This window comes from Eleutherodactylus coqui, chromosome 5 (genome assembly GCF_035609145.1).
Source record: "Eleutherodactylus coqui strain aEleCoq1 chromosome 5, aEleCoq1.hap1, whole genome shotgun sequence".
NCBI classification, from domain to species: domain Eukaryota; kingdom Metazoa; phylum Chordata; class Amphibia; order Anura; family Eleutherodactylidae; genus Eleutherodactylus; species Eleutherodactylus coqui.
The window spans coordinates 206623885-206643235 of record NC_089841.1 but is presented as its reverse complement, the minus strand read 5'-3'; the positions used below and the strand labels follow the sequence as shown (position 1 = coordinate 206643235).

Sequence of the window (19351 nt, the reverse complement as noted above, 5' to 3'; positions counted from 1 at the left end):
GCAGCTCCTGTCTTGATGGTAGACAGGAGGGAAATGACAGGAGCTGCTGTTCTCAGGTGTCAATTGCATATATTTTCTCTGGTCCTTTTCCAGGGTTTAAAATTCTTGCTCTGTGTTTGTTAGTTCCAGTTTGTCTGTTTTTTTGTGAGGCCCAATCATTTTATATTTATTGATTAATAAAAGTTATATTTTAAGGGATATACCCAGTGAATATCTATGAGGTCTTGGGTTTATCTACTTGGACCGGAGTTTCACAAACTGATCTGCAGTAAGAAAACTACGTGTGCAAACACGAGCGACAAAAATATTAAGAGGTGTCAGTCATCTTCCATGCATTAGATGAAAGTCTATGTCAGCTATGAGCTGGAGTAGGTTGTTGGTATAACCTACCCCAGAAACTAGTGTGCGGCCTAGCCCACTTTTTGAAAAAATTGTGGGGCCTGGTGTAGATGCCAGAAAAGTCAAAAATTTGGAATAAGTGCCAAAATTGCAACGTTTATATACCAGAATTCTGGCGTCCAGGGCATAATAAATAGACCCCTTTGTACTTTGTAAATTAATTTATCAAATATACAAAATGTATACACAATATAGAACTTGTATCTACCATCAATCTAACCAAATATATATATATATTTATATGTAAATACAATTAACCCTTTCCAATCCAATTTTGGATTCAGAGTTTCCTAAAAGGCTTTCTCTTTTTGCTGTTATACAATGGTGCTAAAGCCAGTGTGTGTGCGCCAGAGAGGCTCCGACAGCGGAGTGTCTGGCAATAGACGGTAAGAATACCCTGTCGAACGTCTTCTGACATTGGAGCTGTACAAGCTTCAATCAGAATGTAGAAAGACGTCAGACAGTTGATTGGAAAGGGTTAATATGCTATATAGGAAGCCCTCTTATTCGTGTTCTTTTAATATATTGCTTATTAGAGAACCAACATTAAATAACCTGATATTTGTAATAAAAACCTCAAAAAAACTTTACTAGATGAACTTGCCGATTTCTGACCTATAGCATGAGCCTAGCCTTCAGCAATTCTTTCTTTATTTATGTCAGTTTGTTGTTTTTTGATTTTTTTTAATGAAAGGAGCTTATAAATTATCTAGTGCTATGGTAATTCAATCTTACCTGCCACCAAAATGGCGCAGATCACATGTTTAATGATGCCCTTATGTTTATTGAAGAAGCTACATATAGTATCATATTTCTCTTCAAAGTATCTGTGGCAGAAAAGATATAATGAGATAAGAAATGATGCATAATATAATTGAGATGACAAAAAAAATGACATTCTTGGTACACTATATTTATACTTTTTTTTTTAAAATGGGGCCTATTTACTTAGTCTAAGTAAACTATGCACCTGACTACGAGAGACAAATATATTAAGGGCTGTAAGCCTCTTATGCTTTTCTCTTATCGGCCAGCACTTCCGTGCACCAGATGAAAACCCACACCACTTTCAGGCTGGAAGGTTTTTGCTAGAAGTTTTTGCTGGTGTAGATTACAGCAAATGTGAAGGGCTACAGAAGGCCACACCCCCTACAGCTGGGGAGTTGACTTTTTGAAAAAGAGGCAAAGAGCAACATAAAAAAAACCAAAATGCAGTTTTGGTGAGTGCGTCAAAAATACAACTTTTGGATACCAGCATTCCGGCGTCCAATGCATAGAAAATAGGCCCCAATGTTTCTATTCCCAGATATTCCAGAACTAGTGCTAGAATAGCGTCCCCTTCTGTATCTACCTCAGTAATTGTTCCACCTGTTCAGTCTCACTTCTCTCTCTCTGTTCCTTTGCATAGAAGCAAGACTGAGTAGGTGCGACCACTTTGGAACATTTACAGAGGAGGACCAGACATAGAAAGGCTCTTCCATAGAAACAGTAAGCGGCACTATTAGTCCTGGAACATCTGGAGATAGAAACCTTTTATAATAAGTGCAAATACAAAAACATTTTATAATTATGGGATGGATTTCATTATGAACAATATTTTACATGGGATATTAGAAAAGACTTTCTAAAATCAGCTATGTAATAGAGTTGGACATGTATGTAAAACAGCATATAGTAAACTTCGATCCAATGTGATAACTGTTTCTCTTAGCTCAAATGTTAATCAATTGGTGATTGTGCTTCAGTGGTAAAGTTCAAGTTTAGTACTGTACTTTACCCCGTCCATGGACAAATGGCCCCTCCGATGGGCCTAGGATATGACACAGTAATGGTCCAGCAGAAGATAACCCCATTGGTAGCTGACTTTGAAGTCAGTCACTTGCCAGTAGGGTCTTTTGCTTGACCACAAGTCCTGTATTACAGAGGAGCCCAAGTCAGAATTCTATGTTAAAAAATTTGGGCCATATTTAACAATTTACTTGTGTCAGAATTCTGGCAGGAAAAAATAGCAATTTTGGCACAAGTGCCAAAACTGTGACTTTTCTGACCTTTGCGCTACACTTTATGTAGACACTTAGGATGGGTTCATACAGCCGTGGCAAATCCGCCCGCTGCCGCTAATCTCGGGATTAGCCAGCCATGTGGACGAGATTTCTCAGAAATCTTATCCACACGGGACGGCCAATCCGCTGCGGTAAGTCCGGCTGAAACCGCGGCTGCGGCCGACGCAGCTGCGGTTTCAAAAATGTCTATTTACTTTTCTTTTTTGTTTACTTTTGTCGCGGCCGCGCTCTCCTCTATGGAGCGTCGGCCGCAATGGAAAAGCGAGCGGCTTTTTTCGCGTTAGTTCTCCCGGGAGAAATCTCGCGGTTTTTGCTGCGGCCAAACCGCGAGATTTCCGACGGGAATCCACCCTGTGTGAACCCAGCCTTACATAAACAATCAAAGTTTTTGCAGTGTTTTCAAAATTGTCCTATAGGAAACAGCACTAACAAAATGTGTGTTGAATATTGCCAAATAGGGAGGCCAAGATACCTTTTATGACTTGAGGCTCCTTTATCAGATTTAGTAAATGATGTCTCATTGTCAAGCTGAAATAGAAAAAGATTTGTGAAACCAAAAATGAGTACAAACATAAATATCGAGCTGCTCCGAACATAACTCTACAGAGACGTCTCTAAGCAAAAACACAAAATAATTCAATGTATACAAGGAGATGCAACTAGTGGCACAAACTACAGCCCCATCCCAGAAAACCCCAAACTATATATCTCTTATCAATAAAATGGCCGCAACAAAAGGGAACACAATGTAACTGATCCAAGGACTAATTTGGCCCTCAGGATGCAACATTTCTTTTTCCCTTTCGAGAGCCCAAACTTTTTTTTCCTCTCTACACAGCGGTATAAGGGCTCGTTTTTTGGTAGGGCAAATTGTATTTTTTAGTAGTTCCATTTTTGTGTGCCTATAAGGCCTCCTTCACACGGGCGACAAGGTCGAGCGATTTTGTCGCGTTGCTACAATGCTACAAATTGCCTCTATGTGAAGCCCATGCTTTCCTACGGGTTACTTCACACGTGTGATGTTTTGTAGCATGCAACAACCCGACACAAAAACCTTGCGGGTCCGGCGATATGCACGCGACTTGTGAGGTTTTGTAGCCCATGTTTCTCTATGGAGCCTTCCTCTCTGTTGCATCGCATCGCACGAAATCACGGTTTTCATTCTGTGCGATGCAACTTTGACAGTAGGAAATCCTATTGTCAAAGCCCTAATGTAAGCGCTAGCTGCAGGGAAAAATAAAATTAATACACATATATCACCTAAGAAGCGCTGTCAGCCCGGCCGCATCTTCTCCCCAGTCCCTGATCTTCCTATTCTCTTCTGGCTGGGGATTAAAAAATCGCTTAGCCAATCACAGCCAGCGCTCAATGAACCAGTCACAGCCATTCATCGAGTACTGGCCCTGATTGGCTGTCAGCCAATTACAGCCAGTGCTTCCAAGAGGCGGGGATTTTTCAATCCTCGGGCAGAAGAGAAGAAGATGATCAGTGCCGGGACCCGGGGAGAAGACACGGCCGGCCTGACAGTGCTTCTAAGGTGATGTATATGTATTTTTTTTCTTCTTCAGCTACAGCTTATTTTTATGGAAGGGCTTATATTTAAGCCCCCCACCCCCCCGAAAAATCCTTGCATGTGGTGCTACAAAGTCATGCGACTTTGTAGCGCTACAAAGTCTCAGTATCACCGCGAGAAACCGCAGCGAAATCACACGGACCAGCGATGTGATATCACTGCAATTTTCTCGCAGCGATGCCGTGTTGCCCATGTGAACGGGGCCCTTACTCAGTAATTAACTAATTTTTTTAGGAGGGTTAATGGAAAAAAAAGTCATTCCGCCATTGTTTTTTTGGGACTTTTTTAAAATCTTGTTAACCATGCAGTATACAGTCAGACAAGTGTACTTCAGAACTATATTAAAGGAGTTAATAAGATCTAAGAATCTATTTACACGGGCATGTAAAATATACACGTATTGGAAAACGTAGCATCTACTGGTTTCATCTGTATTATGGATGTAATGCAGGCCATTGAAATGAATGCAGAGTGATTAAAATACAAATGCATCCGTATTCCAGCAGTATTTCATCTGTAGTTGCTTTCATTGGTATTATTATATACTAGCTTGCCCGTCGCGCGTTGCTGCGAAGACAGACAGACATACATTCATTCGTTTTTATATATCTAGATAACAACCAATCACAGCGCAGCTTTCATGTTACCTCAGCAGTAAGAGAAATAACAACCAATCACAGCGCAACTTTTATTCTGCCTCAGCCATAGAGAATTAGATTCCGTACGTAAAATTTGGACGCTAATTGTTTTGCGCTTAGAATTGAATAACGGAGTTGGGACCCATTACCTTTTCCTATTTATGGCATAATCAATGCCCGTGCCAAATTTCAAGTTTCTATGTGAGAAAATGACATTCCGTACGTAAAATTTGGACGCTAATTCTTTTGCGCATAGAATTGAATAATCGACTTGGGACCCATTAGCTTTTCCTATTTATAACATAATGAATGCCCGTGCCAAATTTCATGTTTCTATGTGAGAAAATTACATTCCGTAAGTAAAATTTGGACGCTAATTCTTTGGCGTATAGAATTGAATAATGGAGTTGGGACCCATTAGCGTTTTCTATTTATGACATATTCAGTGCCCGTGCCAAATTTAAAGGTTTCTATGTGAGAAAATTAGATTCCGTAAGTAAAATTTGGACGCTAATTCTTTTGCGCATAGAATTGAATAATCGAGTTGGGACCCATTAGCGTTTTCTATGTATGACATATTTAATGCCCGTGCCAAATTTCAAGTTTCTATGTGAGAAAATTACTTTCCGTACGTAAAAGTTGGACGCTAATTCTTTTGCGCATAGAATTGAATAATCGAGTTTGGACCCATTAGCTTTTCCTATTTATGACATAATCAATGCTCGTGCCAAATTTCAAGTTTCTATGTGAGAAAATTACTTTCCGTACGTAAAATTTGGACGCTAATTCTTTTGCGCATAGAATTGAATAATTGAGTTTGGACCCATTAGCGTTTCCTATTTATGACATAATTAATGCTCCTGCCAAATTTCAAGTTTCTATGACATTGGGAAGCGAGAAAATTAGATTCCGTACATAAAATTTGGATCCTAATTCTTTGGCGCATAGAATTGAATAATGGAGTTGGGACCCATTATCTTTTCTTATTTATGACATAATCAATGCTCGTGCCAAATTTCACGTTTCTATTACATTGGGAAGCGAGAGAATTCGATTCCGTACGTAAAATTTGGACGCTAATTCTTTTGCGCATAGAATTGAATAATCGAGTTGGGACCCATTAACTTTTCCTATTCATGACATAATCAATGCTCGTGCCAAATTTCACGTTTGTATGACACCGGAAAGTGAGAAAATTACATTTCGTACGTAAAATTTGGACGCTTATTCTTTTGCGCATAGAATTAAATAATGGAGTTGGGACCCATTAGCTTTTCCTATTTATGACATAATCAATGCTCGTGCCAAATTTTAAGTTTCTATGACATTGGGATGCGAGAAAATTAGATTCCGTACGTAAAATTTGGACGCTAATTCTTTGGCGCATAGAATTGAATAATGGAGTTGGGACCCATTAGCTTTTCCTATTTATGACATAATCAATGCTCCTGCCAAATTTCACGTTTCTATTACATTGGGAAGCGAGAGAATTCGATTCCGTACGTAAAATTTGGACGCTAATTCTTTGGCGCATAGAATTGAATAATCGAGTTGGGACCCATTAGCGTTTCCTATTTATGACATATTCAATGCCCGTGCCAAATTTCACGTTTCTATGACATTGGGAAGTGAGAAAATTAGTTTCCGTACGTAAAATTTGGACGCTAATTCTTTGGCACATAGAATTGAATAATCGAGTTGGGACCTATGAACTTTTCCTATTTATGACATAATCAATGCTCGTGCCAAATTTCAAGTTTCTATGACATTGGGAAGCGAGAAAATTAGATTCCGTACGTAAAATTTGGACGCTAATTCTTTGGCGCTTAGAATTGAATAATCGAGTTGGGACCCATTAGCTTTTCGTATTTATGACATAATCAATACTCGTGCCAAATTTCATGTTTCTACGACATTGGGAAGTGAGAGAATTAGTGGCAGTGATGGAAATCGAACGATCTACGTGGGGGGGGGCGTAACTTTCAACGACGCTCGCACGCGCGCCATTTATCGTAGGATATTTGTACTATGCCTATAATCTTCCCAGGAGTGTACTTAACAACTTCCCAAAGTTTCATGGCGATCGGATGAATGGTGTAGTAGCGCATAAAGGACAAACAGACAGACACGCACGCACGCACGCACACAGACATACATTCAATTTTATATATATAGATTGAGCAAAAAATATTAGTTTTTGACCTTCTCTGAAAGAGGCCTTCACCATTTTCTTACCTGGCTAATAATTACAGAGTCTCCATTAATATGTTTCCTGTTCTGGAGATCATTGATGTACGGTTCATCTCTATGAGAAGATTCATCAGTCTATAAAATGGAAACATACACATGAATTATTCGGAAAGCCTAAATCACTGACAAATGCCTAATTGTAAAACTGAGAAAATGATGGACCGCGGCGAAACCCTTGTAATGTAAAGCGCATGAAAGCAAAGGGATTATCCCAATTTCTTCTTTATTAATTAATTGATAGTGTGCACAAATAACACGTTTTGGAGATGCAGCCACTGGGGTAACTATAGGGGCTGCAGAGGATGCAGTTGCACCCGGGCCCAGGAGACTTAGAGGGCCCATAAGGCCTCTCTTCTCCATATAGAAAGCCTAATACTATGAATAAAGCATTATAGTTGGGGGCCATGTTACAGGTTTTGCATTGGGGCCCAGGAGTTTCAAGTTACGCCTCTGTGTTAAGGGGTTAAGAGAAGTTGAGGGCTCCTAGATAAACTTTTACACCCAAGCCCATGAGCCTTTAGCTACGCCCCTGGACGCAGCCCCTTATTCTGAACTCGGCATCCCTTGTTTCCTGGGAGTACAGGGCAGGAATACATCCTTGTATTTTTTCCGGCCATTTCTGAAGAAGGGCTAAAGCAGATGACCGTGATTGGGTAACCTTTTGCAGGTGTGAAAATCCTGCCTGCAAAACGTGATGAAACGAAGCCATTGATTTCAATGGTTTTATTTTCCCTAGTGTGATTTTCGCGCAATATTACTACGCGCAAGATAAAATAGGCCTTGCCCTATCTTTTCGCTTTTTCCCCCCACACGCAATAGCGTGAAGTAAAAGAAGAAAAGACTTTATACTTTACTCATGTGCTCGTCTGAAGGAGCCCTAATGCTTTTTCCTTTTGTAGGCTCCATTCCTGGTGTTGGCTTACAAATACTGATGAGAGGCAAAAGGGTGTTATGTCCAGGCTGTGGGGAATGCTCTCTATTTACCTCTAATTGCCAGGCTGCCTCTAATGCTCATCTACCAGCACCATACGGGTGTCTTTACATAAGCCATTTGCGGTTAAGTGCGATATTGGTCCAAGAAACTTGGACTTATATCGCATTTGCAAAGCTGCAATTTTTATGCCAGTGTGATGCGAGAAAAAGGCATCGAACGTCAAAATCTCATGTTGTTCCAATAGTAAAAATAGCAAAGTCGCATCGCGTTCACATGTACCTTCCATGGCAAGTGAGTTCAATGTGAGTGCGATGCGATTCTTTTTAAAGGTCCATAGGGAATAATGGATAATATTGCCAAAAAATAGGACATGCTGCATTTTTTTTCTCTCACTGCGAGAGAATTAATGCACATGTAAATGAACCCATTGGAAATAATAGGTTATTTTCCCGTGCGTCTTACAAGACACAGGAAGTGTATGGGAGAATCGCCTGTGTAAATGTAACAAGTCTGATTCGTTAAGTGGACTAATACACTCTAGCCTATAAACCCAATTACTAGTTGATTCTTGCAATGTATCTTGTCATCACTTACGGTTAACCCATGTACATTTCTGTGTTTATATGAGACTGTAGTAATTTAATGTAAGACTAGGACAAACATTTATTAAGAAATAATAAATGACCGGACAAGAAACTAAATTACTATGTGATAACAACAACCAAGCGGGAAACAAAAGTTACTTTGCTAAAAGAAAAAAATACACTTCAGCTCCTGTTATAGCTTATTACGGATGCCTATGAAGTGACCCGTCAGCACAAGGAGTAATGATCATAAACTCTACATCAATTTAATCTCCACAAATCTCAAACTAATGGTCCCCATACACACAGCAATTGTCCATACATATGTCAGTAACATGCTACTGTTAAAGCAACCTTCTGGGCCTGGTCAAACAAAGATGGCAGCTCCGGCTCGCTGACTACCTGATGCACACTGTGCATGGTATGCATTAATAGTCTAAGGGCTCCCACACACTTGCATTTTCATTTTTTGGTAACGCGATTGTTAATGGGACAACTTGCGTTTTTGGTGCGTTGTGTTGCCTTTTTAACATGAGAAAGTCCCATTGACAATTGTGTTACTAAAAAACGCAAACGCAAGTGTGTGGGAGCCCTAAGACATAGTTTATCATCTCCAGTCCTCAGGGACCCCCCAACATCGCACAGGTGATGTAATTATTGTCGGTGCCTCAGACATTGCCATAGGTGTTCTTACTATCGGATATCCTAAAAACATGACCTGTTGGGGGTCAAGGAGTACTGGAGTTGCGAAACACTGATCTTAGACACTACATTCTGCTCTGAGTGGTCAGTACTGCTCATGTGGACATCACTGGTCAATCAAGGCAAGTGTAATGTCTTACGGCTTAAACACATGGACATGTTGTAGTCCCGTTATGCAGCCGTGATAATCATGGCCACATGATGGGACAAAACCAAACCATTGATTTCAATGGTTTTGTTTTCACTAGCGTTATTCTCTCCTGTTGATAGTACGGGCAAGAAAAGATAGAACTTGCCCTATCTTTCCCGCACGCAGTTATACTATGTACAGGAAACATAGGGCAGGACCTATCTTCCCACAGTTTTTTTCAAACTCCTGTGCTATGCCGCCGCAGAGTTTGAAAAGCCCAAGAAGGAAAAAGAAAAAGCCGTTCATGCGCAACTATGCTCCATAGCGGCGAGTATAGTTGAGCATACGGATCTTGGAAACTGCCCTTAGACTAATGATAAATACGAATACACAGTGTGCATCAGGTAGTCAGAGATGGTCACCTTTGTTTGTCTAGGCTTTGAAGGTCACTTTAACTCCTAGATCCCTGTCAGATATCGGGCTAGCTCCTTTTTCTCCTGTAGCTCGTCTTTATGTCACAATTCATCGGTAATTCCCCCACCAGTAATCGTGGTCATGACAAGTAACAACCTCGGGTGTCTGGGCTGAAATATGTAGGCATTTTTTCACTATATGCTCCTGTAATCCTTGTTTTTAAGATCAGCTGAAATAAAAGTTTGATTTTATACATGAAACTTGTGCTGAAGATCCTCAACTTTTCTGCCTAAAAACTGCAGATGAACCACTGAAGTAAATCTGGCACATTTTAAGACTAAGTTTGCTGTTGCTAATTGTTTAGACAGTATTAGTTAATCTTCCCCACTTTTTTGGTAGACTACGTTTTAATTATTGTAAACCAATTTCTATGGTATAAGTGTTTGAGCAGTTTGTCCAAGGGGATTTTAAATGAATGATCCATCTATTAAAGGGGTTAAGGCTCAGAGTCTACTCTTTCCTCCAGAGGCCCCCGGTGAGGTTATCTGGGGTGTTTCTACGTGCGCCTGTCCACATACTCAATAGATATGGTGTAGAAAAAAGGAGTGGAGCTACTCCAGTGAGGATCAAGTGTAGTAATAGGTGAGAATGTCCTTGTTCTAATTAGGTATCCTGATGGTGAAGCAGTAAGAGAGGCATATGCATGGAATGTTGGGTGCAGCCAACCCAGTATCCATACAACATGGGTTACATGTAGTAAATGAAGTAATAAAAACAAAAAAAAAACAGTGAGTAAGGTGCAACCCTTAAATGGACATACAGAAACTCAGGTTTTGATCATTAAAAAAATTGCAGTTTTTATTTGATAAGACTAGCTTAAAAAACACAACACATTTAGAAGCAATGCAATGCTTTTCTTCAGTAATGCTGGGAGCACACGCTCAAGCAGCGAGGAAAGGGGCTCGATGCGTACAGGGCTGATTCGCAAGCGCCGAGCCTCTTTCCCGCTACTTGATCTATAACCCTTCATCAATGGTCTATAGGGATTAGTCTTGGAGGGAGATGGGGAAAACTGGACCAAACTTTAGTTCACAAGAACAATTTTGTGACAAGTATGTGATTCATCTTGTATAATTAGTGAGAAGGAAATCGTCAGCTCTAGTTATTCATACTAATTTCATTCTAATTAATCTTCCTTACTGAATTGAAGCCAAACAGCTATAAACTCAAGTTATAATTTAGGCTGCTGAAACCAATCCTACAAGTTGGTTCAGACAGTTTATGAAGCAAGCAGGGAGTTTAATTACCACTGAAACTACTGAAAAGACAAACATAATTCAGATATATAACTTCCTGTTTCAGTATAGGAATTAGCAAATGACATCTCTGTCTACTGAGGGGCTTATTCAAATGACCATATGCACAATTGCGCACGCCTCAGCACGACGCTCTACCTCTACTTGGCCTCTGCAGGTGTCCTGGAGGCCATTATTTAGCCTCAAGCTGCTATGGCACCCATCAGGACCTTGCAACTGCATACAAGGGATAGGATTGATGGGGTGACAAAGGGGGCTCCAAACCCTTTAAATCCGGGGTGTTGAACTCATTTTCACCGAGGGTCACATCTTCCTCATTATTGCCTTTAATGGGCTGATTGTAATTGTAAAGCAAGGGTTTTTTCACATGAGCGTATTTGCGTAGCATAGTACATGTGCAATGGGCCTGTTTGTGGTTTTTTTTGCATGCGCAAATGCACAGTGTATTTGCACACATAAAAGCATGCGGGTGTAAGCAATTTTTGGTTGTACAAATATGCAACGAATTTGCACGACTGAAATGCACTATGCCCATGTGAACGAGCCTGAATAGTGACTCCCATAGTGGTCGCAGTGGTAACACTGAACCCCATAGTGGCCCCAGTAGTCATAATGACCACCCTTTGGAGCTGCAGTAGTAGCAGATTCCCCCATAGTGGCTCCAGTAGTAACAGTGACCCCTGTAGTGGCTCCAGTAGTAACAGTGACCCCCATAGTAGACCCAGTAGTAATAACAACCCCCTATTGGCCTCTGGCTGGGCAGCATCCCTACCAGTTTTCCACTCACCCAGCCTGGAGCTCCGGTCCATCGGCGGCAGCCGATTCTAAACTTATGACCACTGACCTCTCACCTCGGTGCTTGCACTGAGTACAGGTTGGTGCACGTAAATGCCGAGAAGAGAGGTCAACGGTCACAGACTGCACTGCTGCCTCCAGATCGCTGTGCAGACTGGATGAGCAGAAGTGCTGTTTGGTTTAATGCACAGCCAGCTGGCCATATAGAATGAGGCAGCAGGCCAGATTTAGCCCACGGGCTTTGTGCTTGACGTGTGTGCCTTAAATAGTCACTAACTTTTTAAAGAAATTATGCTTATATAATAGCTAGTGTAGTAACTAGCAACACTGCTATTTACATTATTTTTCTAAAATTGCATTTTTGTACCGAGAAATCATTCTAAAGTGCTGTCTAATGACTGACAAGACAGGTGGAGAGGATTGAGAATCTGAAGTACCCCTTGCAGAGGGTGGAAAATGCAGGATACAAGCATATAATGGCCAGAAATAGTGCTATTTCTCCTGTGACGCCCCACTGGGGTATATGATATCACATTGCTTTTTAGCGATGCTTTATTTAACCGTATGACTAACTTTAAAAATAAAGTTGAGCAGGTGGTTGGACCCGGTGACCCAGGAGGTCCCTTCCAACTCTACCATTCTATGATTTAAAGATCAGATAGTTATCAGTGTTCACTGGTGTTCTGCGCAACAAAGTCTGGAAGAACAGAAATTTTGTGGTCTTGCACTACGCCAGTGACTCAATGCCAAATTCCAAAGAGAAGCTAGGAAAGACAATAACAACTTCCTGAATGTCCGATGCATGAGCCTTGAATTAGTTTATAGCAAGGGTCACACCAGACAATTATTTTTGCCACTGTGAAACAGGTGAAGAAGCTTTTATCCACTCAGCCATCAAGGACCATGGCAGGAAGGAAATCAGCAACCAGCAGGACATCAAGAAGAGATGGAAACAATATACAGAAATGTTGTACGCTGGTGCCAGCAGTGACCACCCAGAGGAACATGGAGGCCTGGCATCAATGGAATCCCTGCAGAGCTGCTCAAACCAGTCCCAAGAGCTGCACTTGTAGTGCTATGCCAGACAATCTGGAGGACCTGCACATGGCCAAAGGACTGAAAAAGATCAATTTTCACTCCCCTGCTAAAAAAGAGTGATGTCAAGGATTGTGGAAACTTTATGACAATTGCTCTGATTCTCCACGCCAGCAAGGTGCTTCTGAAAGTCATCCAAAAGTGCTTGGGAAATATCCTTGACCAAGAACTTCCTGATGTTCAAGCTGGATTCCACAAGGGTAGAGGGACCTGTGACCACATTGCAAACCTGAGGCGTATCGTGGAAAAGGCAAGAGAGTATCAGAAGAAGCTGTACCTTTACGCCAAGGCTTTCTACTATGCTGAGCATGATAAGCTTTGGAAAGCACTGAGGGAGGTAGGAGTACCAGCACACCTGATCATGTTGATCAGGTCCCTATACCGCAATCAAGAAACCACAGGGAGAACCAGGTATGGGGATACAGAATAGTTTAAGATCAAAAAGGGCACAAGACAAGGATGTATCCTCTCTTCTTTTCTTTTCAATTTTTATGCGGAAGTGATCCTGAGGCAGCTAGACTTAAATGATCAGGATATTGGGTTGAAAATAAGTGAAAGAACCATCACTAGATACACAGACGATACGACCCTGGTAGCAGAGACAGCATAGCATCTGAAGACGCCGATCCTGAAGCTAAAAGAAGAAAGTGAGATGGGAATTTACCTGATCAAGAAGACAAAGCCAACAAGGAACTGCACATAAAGGTCAACAAATTGTTTAATATTTTTGTATTCCTTGGGTCCCTCATAGATCATAGTAGCAGCGCGACATGTGAAATAAAGAGTCGATTAGCACTGGGTCGCATGACTAAGGTGAGCATGGACCCAATATAGAAGTGCAAGGATGTCTTAGTCACCATCAAACGAAGGTTAATCACAGCCATTGTCTTCCTGATTGCAACATATGGCTGGAAGACATGGACATTGAGGATAGCAGACAGAAGAAAAAATGATGCTTTTGAGCTGTGATGTTGGAGAAAACGTCTATGAATCCCCTAGACAGTTATGGTCACCAACAAAGCTGTCCTGGACTGTATCAACCCAGAGGTGTCCCTGGAAGACAAGATCATGAGACAGAGACTGACTTACTTTGGACATGGGATGAGGGGAATTCGTTGGAAGAAGAGATGCTACTTGGAATGGTCAGTAATAAAGGAAAAGAGAGAAAACAAAAGACATGTTGGCTAAACACCAGCAAGAAGGACACAGGAATGCACATCAGGCAATTGAAAGCAGCCGTAGAGAATAGAGAAGCATGGAGAGGACCGGCCTACAGAGTATCCAAGAGTCAGACACGACTGAACAGATAGATTTGAAATTGTCCTCACAAGTTAATCACGCGTCCTTAGTGCCCCCACAAGTTACTTAGTGACCCATTAGTTAATCATGTCCCATTAGTGAATCCTTAGGGCCCTCACAAGTCATTATTGTTGCTTAGTGCCCCTTAACTTACTAGAATCTCTTTAGTGCCCCTATAAGTTGTCAGTCCCCTCTTAATCAATGTCATGCATATAGTAAAGTGTTACCATGTCACTGAGGATCTGAAAATCCCTGCGCCCCGACATGCATGTTTCGCCCAGGGGAAGAAGCTAAGGGCGAAAAGCTGCACATCGGGCGCAGGGATTTTCATATTCTTGGTCACATGGTAACTAGAGATGAGTGAGTGTACTCGTTAAGGGAAATTACTCGAGCGAGTATGGGCATTTTGAGTATATGCCTGCTTGCCCGAAAAGATTCAGGGGCCGGCGGGGGGTGGCGTGGGAGAGCGGGGGAGGAAGGGGGGACGGGGTAGAGATCTCTCTCTCTCTCCCCCCCCACGCTCCCCCCTGCTCACTCCCGCAACTCACCGCTCACCCCCGCCAGCCCCCGAATGTTTTCGGACGAGCGGGCAGGTACTCGAAAATGGCGATACTCGCTCGAGTAATTTGCCTTAACGAGTACGCTCGCTCATCTCTATTGGTAACACTTTACTTTATGCATGACATTGAGATTGCTTGCGCCTATTGTATGTTTATATGTGCATGATTCTCTTTGGGAACGTCTTATATGTGTGACCTAAGATGATGTATTTCCATTGTATTGATGCTGCATTTCCTTTATGTTCTGTTTTTTAAATGCTTTTATTATATTTGTAATTCTCAATAAACAATTTTTAATGATACATTCCGGCAGTCCTGTCTTGGTCATTTATTTTTGGGTCTGTTATATCGGTTGATGTATGGGACTGCCATTTTTTGGTGGGACTATAGTTGTCTTCACATAGGATTCAGAGTGCCCCCTTAGTGCCACCTCCAGTTATTATTGCTCAGCTGCCATCCTCTACTACAGCTGCTATGATTACTTATGTACCGTTTCCTGCTAAGGATTGACTACGCTTTGGTCTTTCTCCGAACCAACGTTGCCATGTATAACTGTATACTAAACTGTGTACTAAAGGTGTCACTATCCAGCTTCAGACACTAGAACAAATATATATATAATGATAAAAAATAAAACATACTAGTGTATTTACACTTTCATTTCCTCCTTCTGAGATTATTCTGCTCAAACTTTAGTCTAGCTCACTATTTATATGTAAATGTTACTCTAAACCATAAAGAATATATATCAATGCTGGTATATCATAATTTTTGCTATCAGATACAAATATATGAGACCACTCATTAGTGAATGCATCTAAGTGAAACTCCTGTTGGGGCACACCATTGTGAGGCTTTGTACTTATAATTTGTGTAGTATAAATATATTATTGTATGTGATGTATTATTTGCTTTTTTCCCACTATTTCTATATACCTTGACTTTATCCACTGTCCCCTTACATGATTTCTATTATATATAAAGTATGATATCAGTATATTATTATACATTCTTATGAAGGGGTAGCTAGGCATACAACATTTATTGATGCAGTAATACTCTGGTTGAATTCAATGAATGGCTGAGCGCTGCGTCTGGTTTGCTGAGCGCTGTGACCAATCACAGGCAGCACTCAGCTGTCATTCAATGAATAGCTGAGCACTGCCTGTGATTGGCTGAGCACTCAGCCAATCAGACCAAGCTCTTTCAGGAGGTGGGGATATTTAAATCGCCGGACAGGAGAAAGAGCTTCACAACAGTGTCGGGGAGCCAGCAAGAAGATGCACAGAGCCCTGACAGCGGCAGAGAGCTGATGTATATATATTTTTTTATTTTTTACAGCAGCTAGGGATGATTTTCAGGGAAAGGCTTTTATTTCAAGACCTTCCCGAAAATCACTGTGGGGTTGCCTGCATCCCATTAATTTCAATAGGGTGGCTGCAGCGCTGGCTCCATTAAAAGCAATGAGAGAACATCGCTGTGGAGGGATTTCTTCATCCCCGTGGGTAGTCCCATCATCACTGAACACTGTGACAGTCCTGTCACAGTAATTAGTGATGAGGGGACTCCCTGTGGGAAATCTTTATGCGCATGTCCTATCTTTTAAAAAATGGACATGTGAACACTACATAGGAAATCAATGGTTCTAATAGATAAGCTTTTTGTTGCACACATAACCACGCAGAAAAAAAATGCTCATCTGACTTCGCCCTTAATGGGTTTATGGAAATCGATGCCAATAAAGTTGTATTTTTGTATTATAAGCTGTTCTGTGTATTATATGTAGGTGCCTATACTTGTGTTGTGTTGTTGTCTGAAGGCCCGTGCCGGTAACTATTCTTCATCGGTAATAGTATAAGGTGCATTCAAGTTCAAAGTTTCCTAATTTTTTTTCTTAGGAATAGGAGCAGATAGAAACAAGGAAAACATTTTAAAAGACGCAGGCATTCTTTGGGGATGAGTGAGACAGATGGCAACATCACCCAGTTCACAGAACCCACATGACGATGGCTGGAGTTAGGAGAGTTTTCAATACTTAAAATGCTGACGTTCATGTTCAAATAACAGCATTTAATCATCCGCTTTCCTCACTTGTGTAAAAGGACGCCCATCGACATTCATCTGTAGTTGAGTGAGACAAGTGGTGAAGGTGACATGGACCTGAAAAATGTGCACTTGTGGGTGTGACAGTTCAATGAATGCCAAATGCCATCTGAGAATGAACCAAAGGAACCTCGGCCATGCACCAGCTGGTCTGACAACATGATTGCGCAAGTGAAGCAAGTGGTTATGGAAGACAGCCAATTGACTGTGGAAGAGATTGCCTGCAAAGTCTACATTTTTATAGGATCCATGCACATCATCCTGCATGAAAACTTAAAGATGCAGAAAATTTCCACCAGGTGGGTATCGCGAATGCTGACTGACAGTTATAAGGCTGTGCACATTGTAATGTGTCAGGCAATTGTAACACGTCATGACACCATGAATAGTGCCTTCATTCCGTCATTTGTCGCAATTGATGAGATGTGGATACCATTTTTTAATCCTAAAACTAAACGGCAATTGGCATAATGGAAGTTCACTGACTTATCGCCACCAAAGACATTCCGGGTTACCGTCAGTGCTGAGGAAATGATGGTGACCATGTTTTGGGACAGCGAAGGCATAATCTTCACTCAGTGCGTTCCAAAGGGTACTATGGTGATGGCTGCATCCTATGAAGATGTTTGATGAAAAAGTTCCTTCCTGCATTGCAAGAAAAATAGCCAGAAAAGGCTTCACATATGGTCTTCTATTAAGGCAATGCTCCTGCCTTATTCAGGGGTTTCTCCATGACAACAACTTTGAAGTGGTTCCTCATACTCCCTGCTCAGCTGACCTTGCACCTAATGATTTTTGTCTTTTTCCAACGATGAAGGACACTCTCTGTGGTCACGCATTTTCTAGTCGAGCTACTCTTGCATCAGTGAATTTAAAGTGGGAAAAACAGACCCGTAAAGAAGCATTTGCAGTGGGCTTGCAATCATGCAATTGTATTTTTGCTGGTGGGGTTTTGTTGTATTGCAACACCCCAGAGGGATGACCCCGGACACTTGACTACTGTGCAGAGCTGGGAGGGATAAGTGTTGGCTTGTCACGGCGGCACTTAACAGACTCTGGTCCCTGAGGGACATCACGTAGCCAAGGCCAGAACAGGATTGCAGGCCACCTTCGACACGCCTAGGATAGGGAATGCCAATAAATGGGTTGATGGGGGTAGTAGTAGCTATCGCTCATAACGTCACCGTTCCAACACACCAGTATGCTATGCGGTGAAGAAAAGAACACAGAGACTTGTGTATAGTACCTTGGGTCCCCAGGAATGGTTAGGGCCCGGTATAACTTTTACTTAAGGATAACTTTTACAACACAGGTATTCAGACAATGCAGGTACAATTTTCTTTTAGTAACAGAAGGCTAGAGCTCAGAGGTAGGGGGGATACACAACATGAACACCGGTCCTATAGTCCATATTATCTGTACGGCACCAGTCCGGGATGGGGAGCACTCCAGAGTAAGAATGGGTGTGGGGGTCACTCCACACACACTCCGGCAGACAATTATTCAAAGGAAGGCTTACACAATAAACACCCCGCACAGCAGGCGCATGGGTGTAGCTCAGTAATGTACCTCTGTACGGTGAGCCTAACTTTGGTCGGCCACACAGGAAAAGCTTATAGTGTGAATTGGTACCTGTATGATGGGTTCCTCTATACAGAATTATTAGAATTTGCTCTCACTCTAAGCTCTTGGGTCTCACTCCATTCATATCCAACTTTCATCCGCTATGGGAAATTGCTCCTCTTCCTCCATCTTCACCTACATGGAAGCTGAAGGTGCTTCCATGTTGCTCTGTGTAGACAAGATGGATCTCCTTTCCTGCTTTGAAGCAATTCTATTTATGCCTTCACTCATCTTACATTTAAATGCAGGTAATGATTTTATTAGGGTTAACCTCTCAAGTGCTGAAACTGTGCAATACACACACTGGATATGACAAGACAAGCTTTGAACAGTGCATCTACATATGACAAACATGTATGACATTTATGGAGGGGACCAGGATGATGTGCTGGGCCACTACAGTTTAAAGGGGTGGTCAGTTTCCAGGATTAATAGATTTGTTGTGGGTTTGGCTTTTGGGCTTAAATTGAGAGGAATGGCTGGTGTCACAAATTTTTTCTTGGTGGTACAGATGCTAAAAGGTTGCAGGCAGGGCTGGGAGGTATAGCATCAGAGACCGCCAACATTTCAATTGCTTCAGCTGTTGGGGAAGCAGGTGGATTTTGGTTTGTTGTTTGGACAGTTAAGGTTTTCGATTTAGCATTTGTAGTGTCATTCTTTGGGGTGTTCCAGTTAGGGGAATTAGTTAATGACTTGATAACAGTGGGTGGGGGGTTCAGATGTGAAAACATAGACTTGTTTCAGGATGGGGAGGACTTTCAGCAGCGATGAAACAGTAATTTGTTGGATAGGGTTCAGAGGCATGACATAAAACAAAGTGTTGCCAGACCCCCACTGTTGTGCAAGTTTGGATAAGGTGCCAGATGTGCTTGG

General features: G+C 41.7%; 1 protein-coding gene across 1 annotated transcript in view; it reads right to left on the bottom strand.

The window, feature by feature from the left end:
• The window catches only part of SLC28A3 (solute carrier family 28 member 3), a 65505-nt gene that overhangs the window by 30638 nt on the left and 15516 nt on the right, over nt 1-19351 (bottom strand). Inside the window, exons 2-4 of the mRNA XM_066604108.1 lie at nt 6909-6998; nt 2935-2990; nt 1135-1226 (exon numbers count right to left, since the gene is read on the bottom strand). Coding sequence (XP_066460205.1) covers nt 1135-1226; nt 2935-2990; nt 6909-6998 — 238 coding nt within the window. The remainder of the gene's footprint in view (nt 1-1134; nt 1227-2934; nt 2991-6908; nt 6999-19351) is intronic.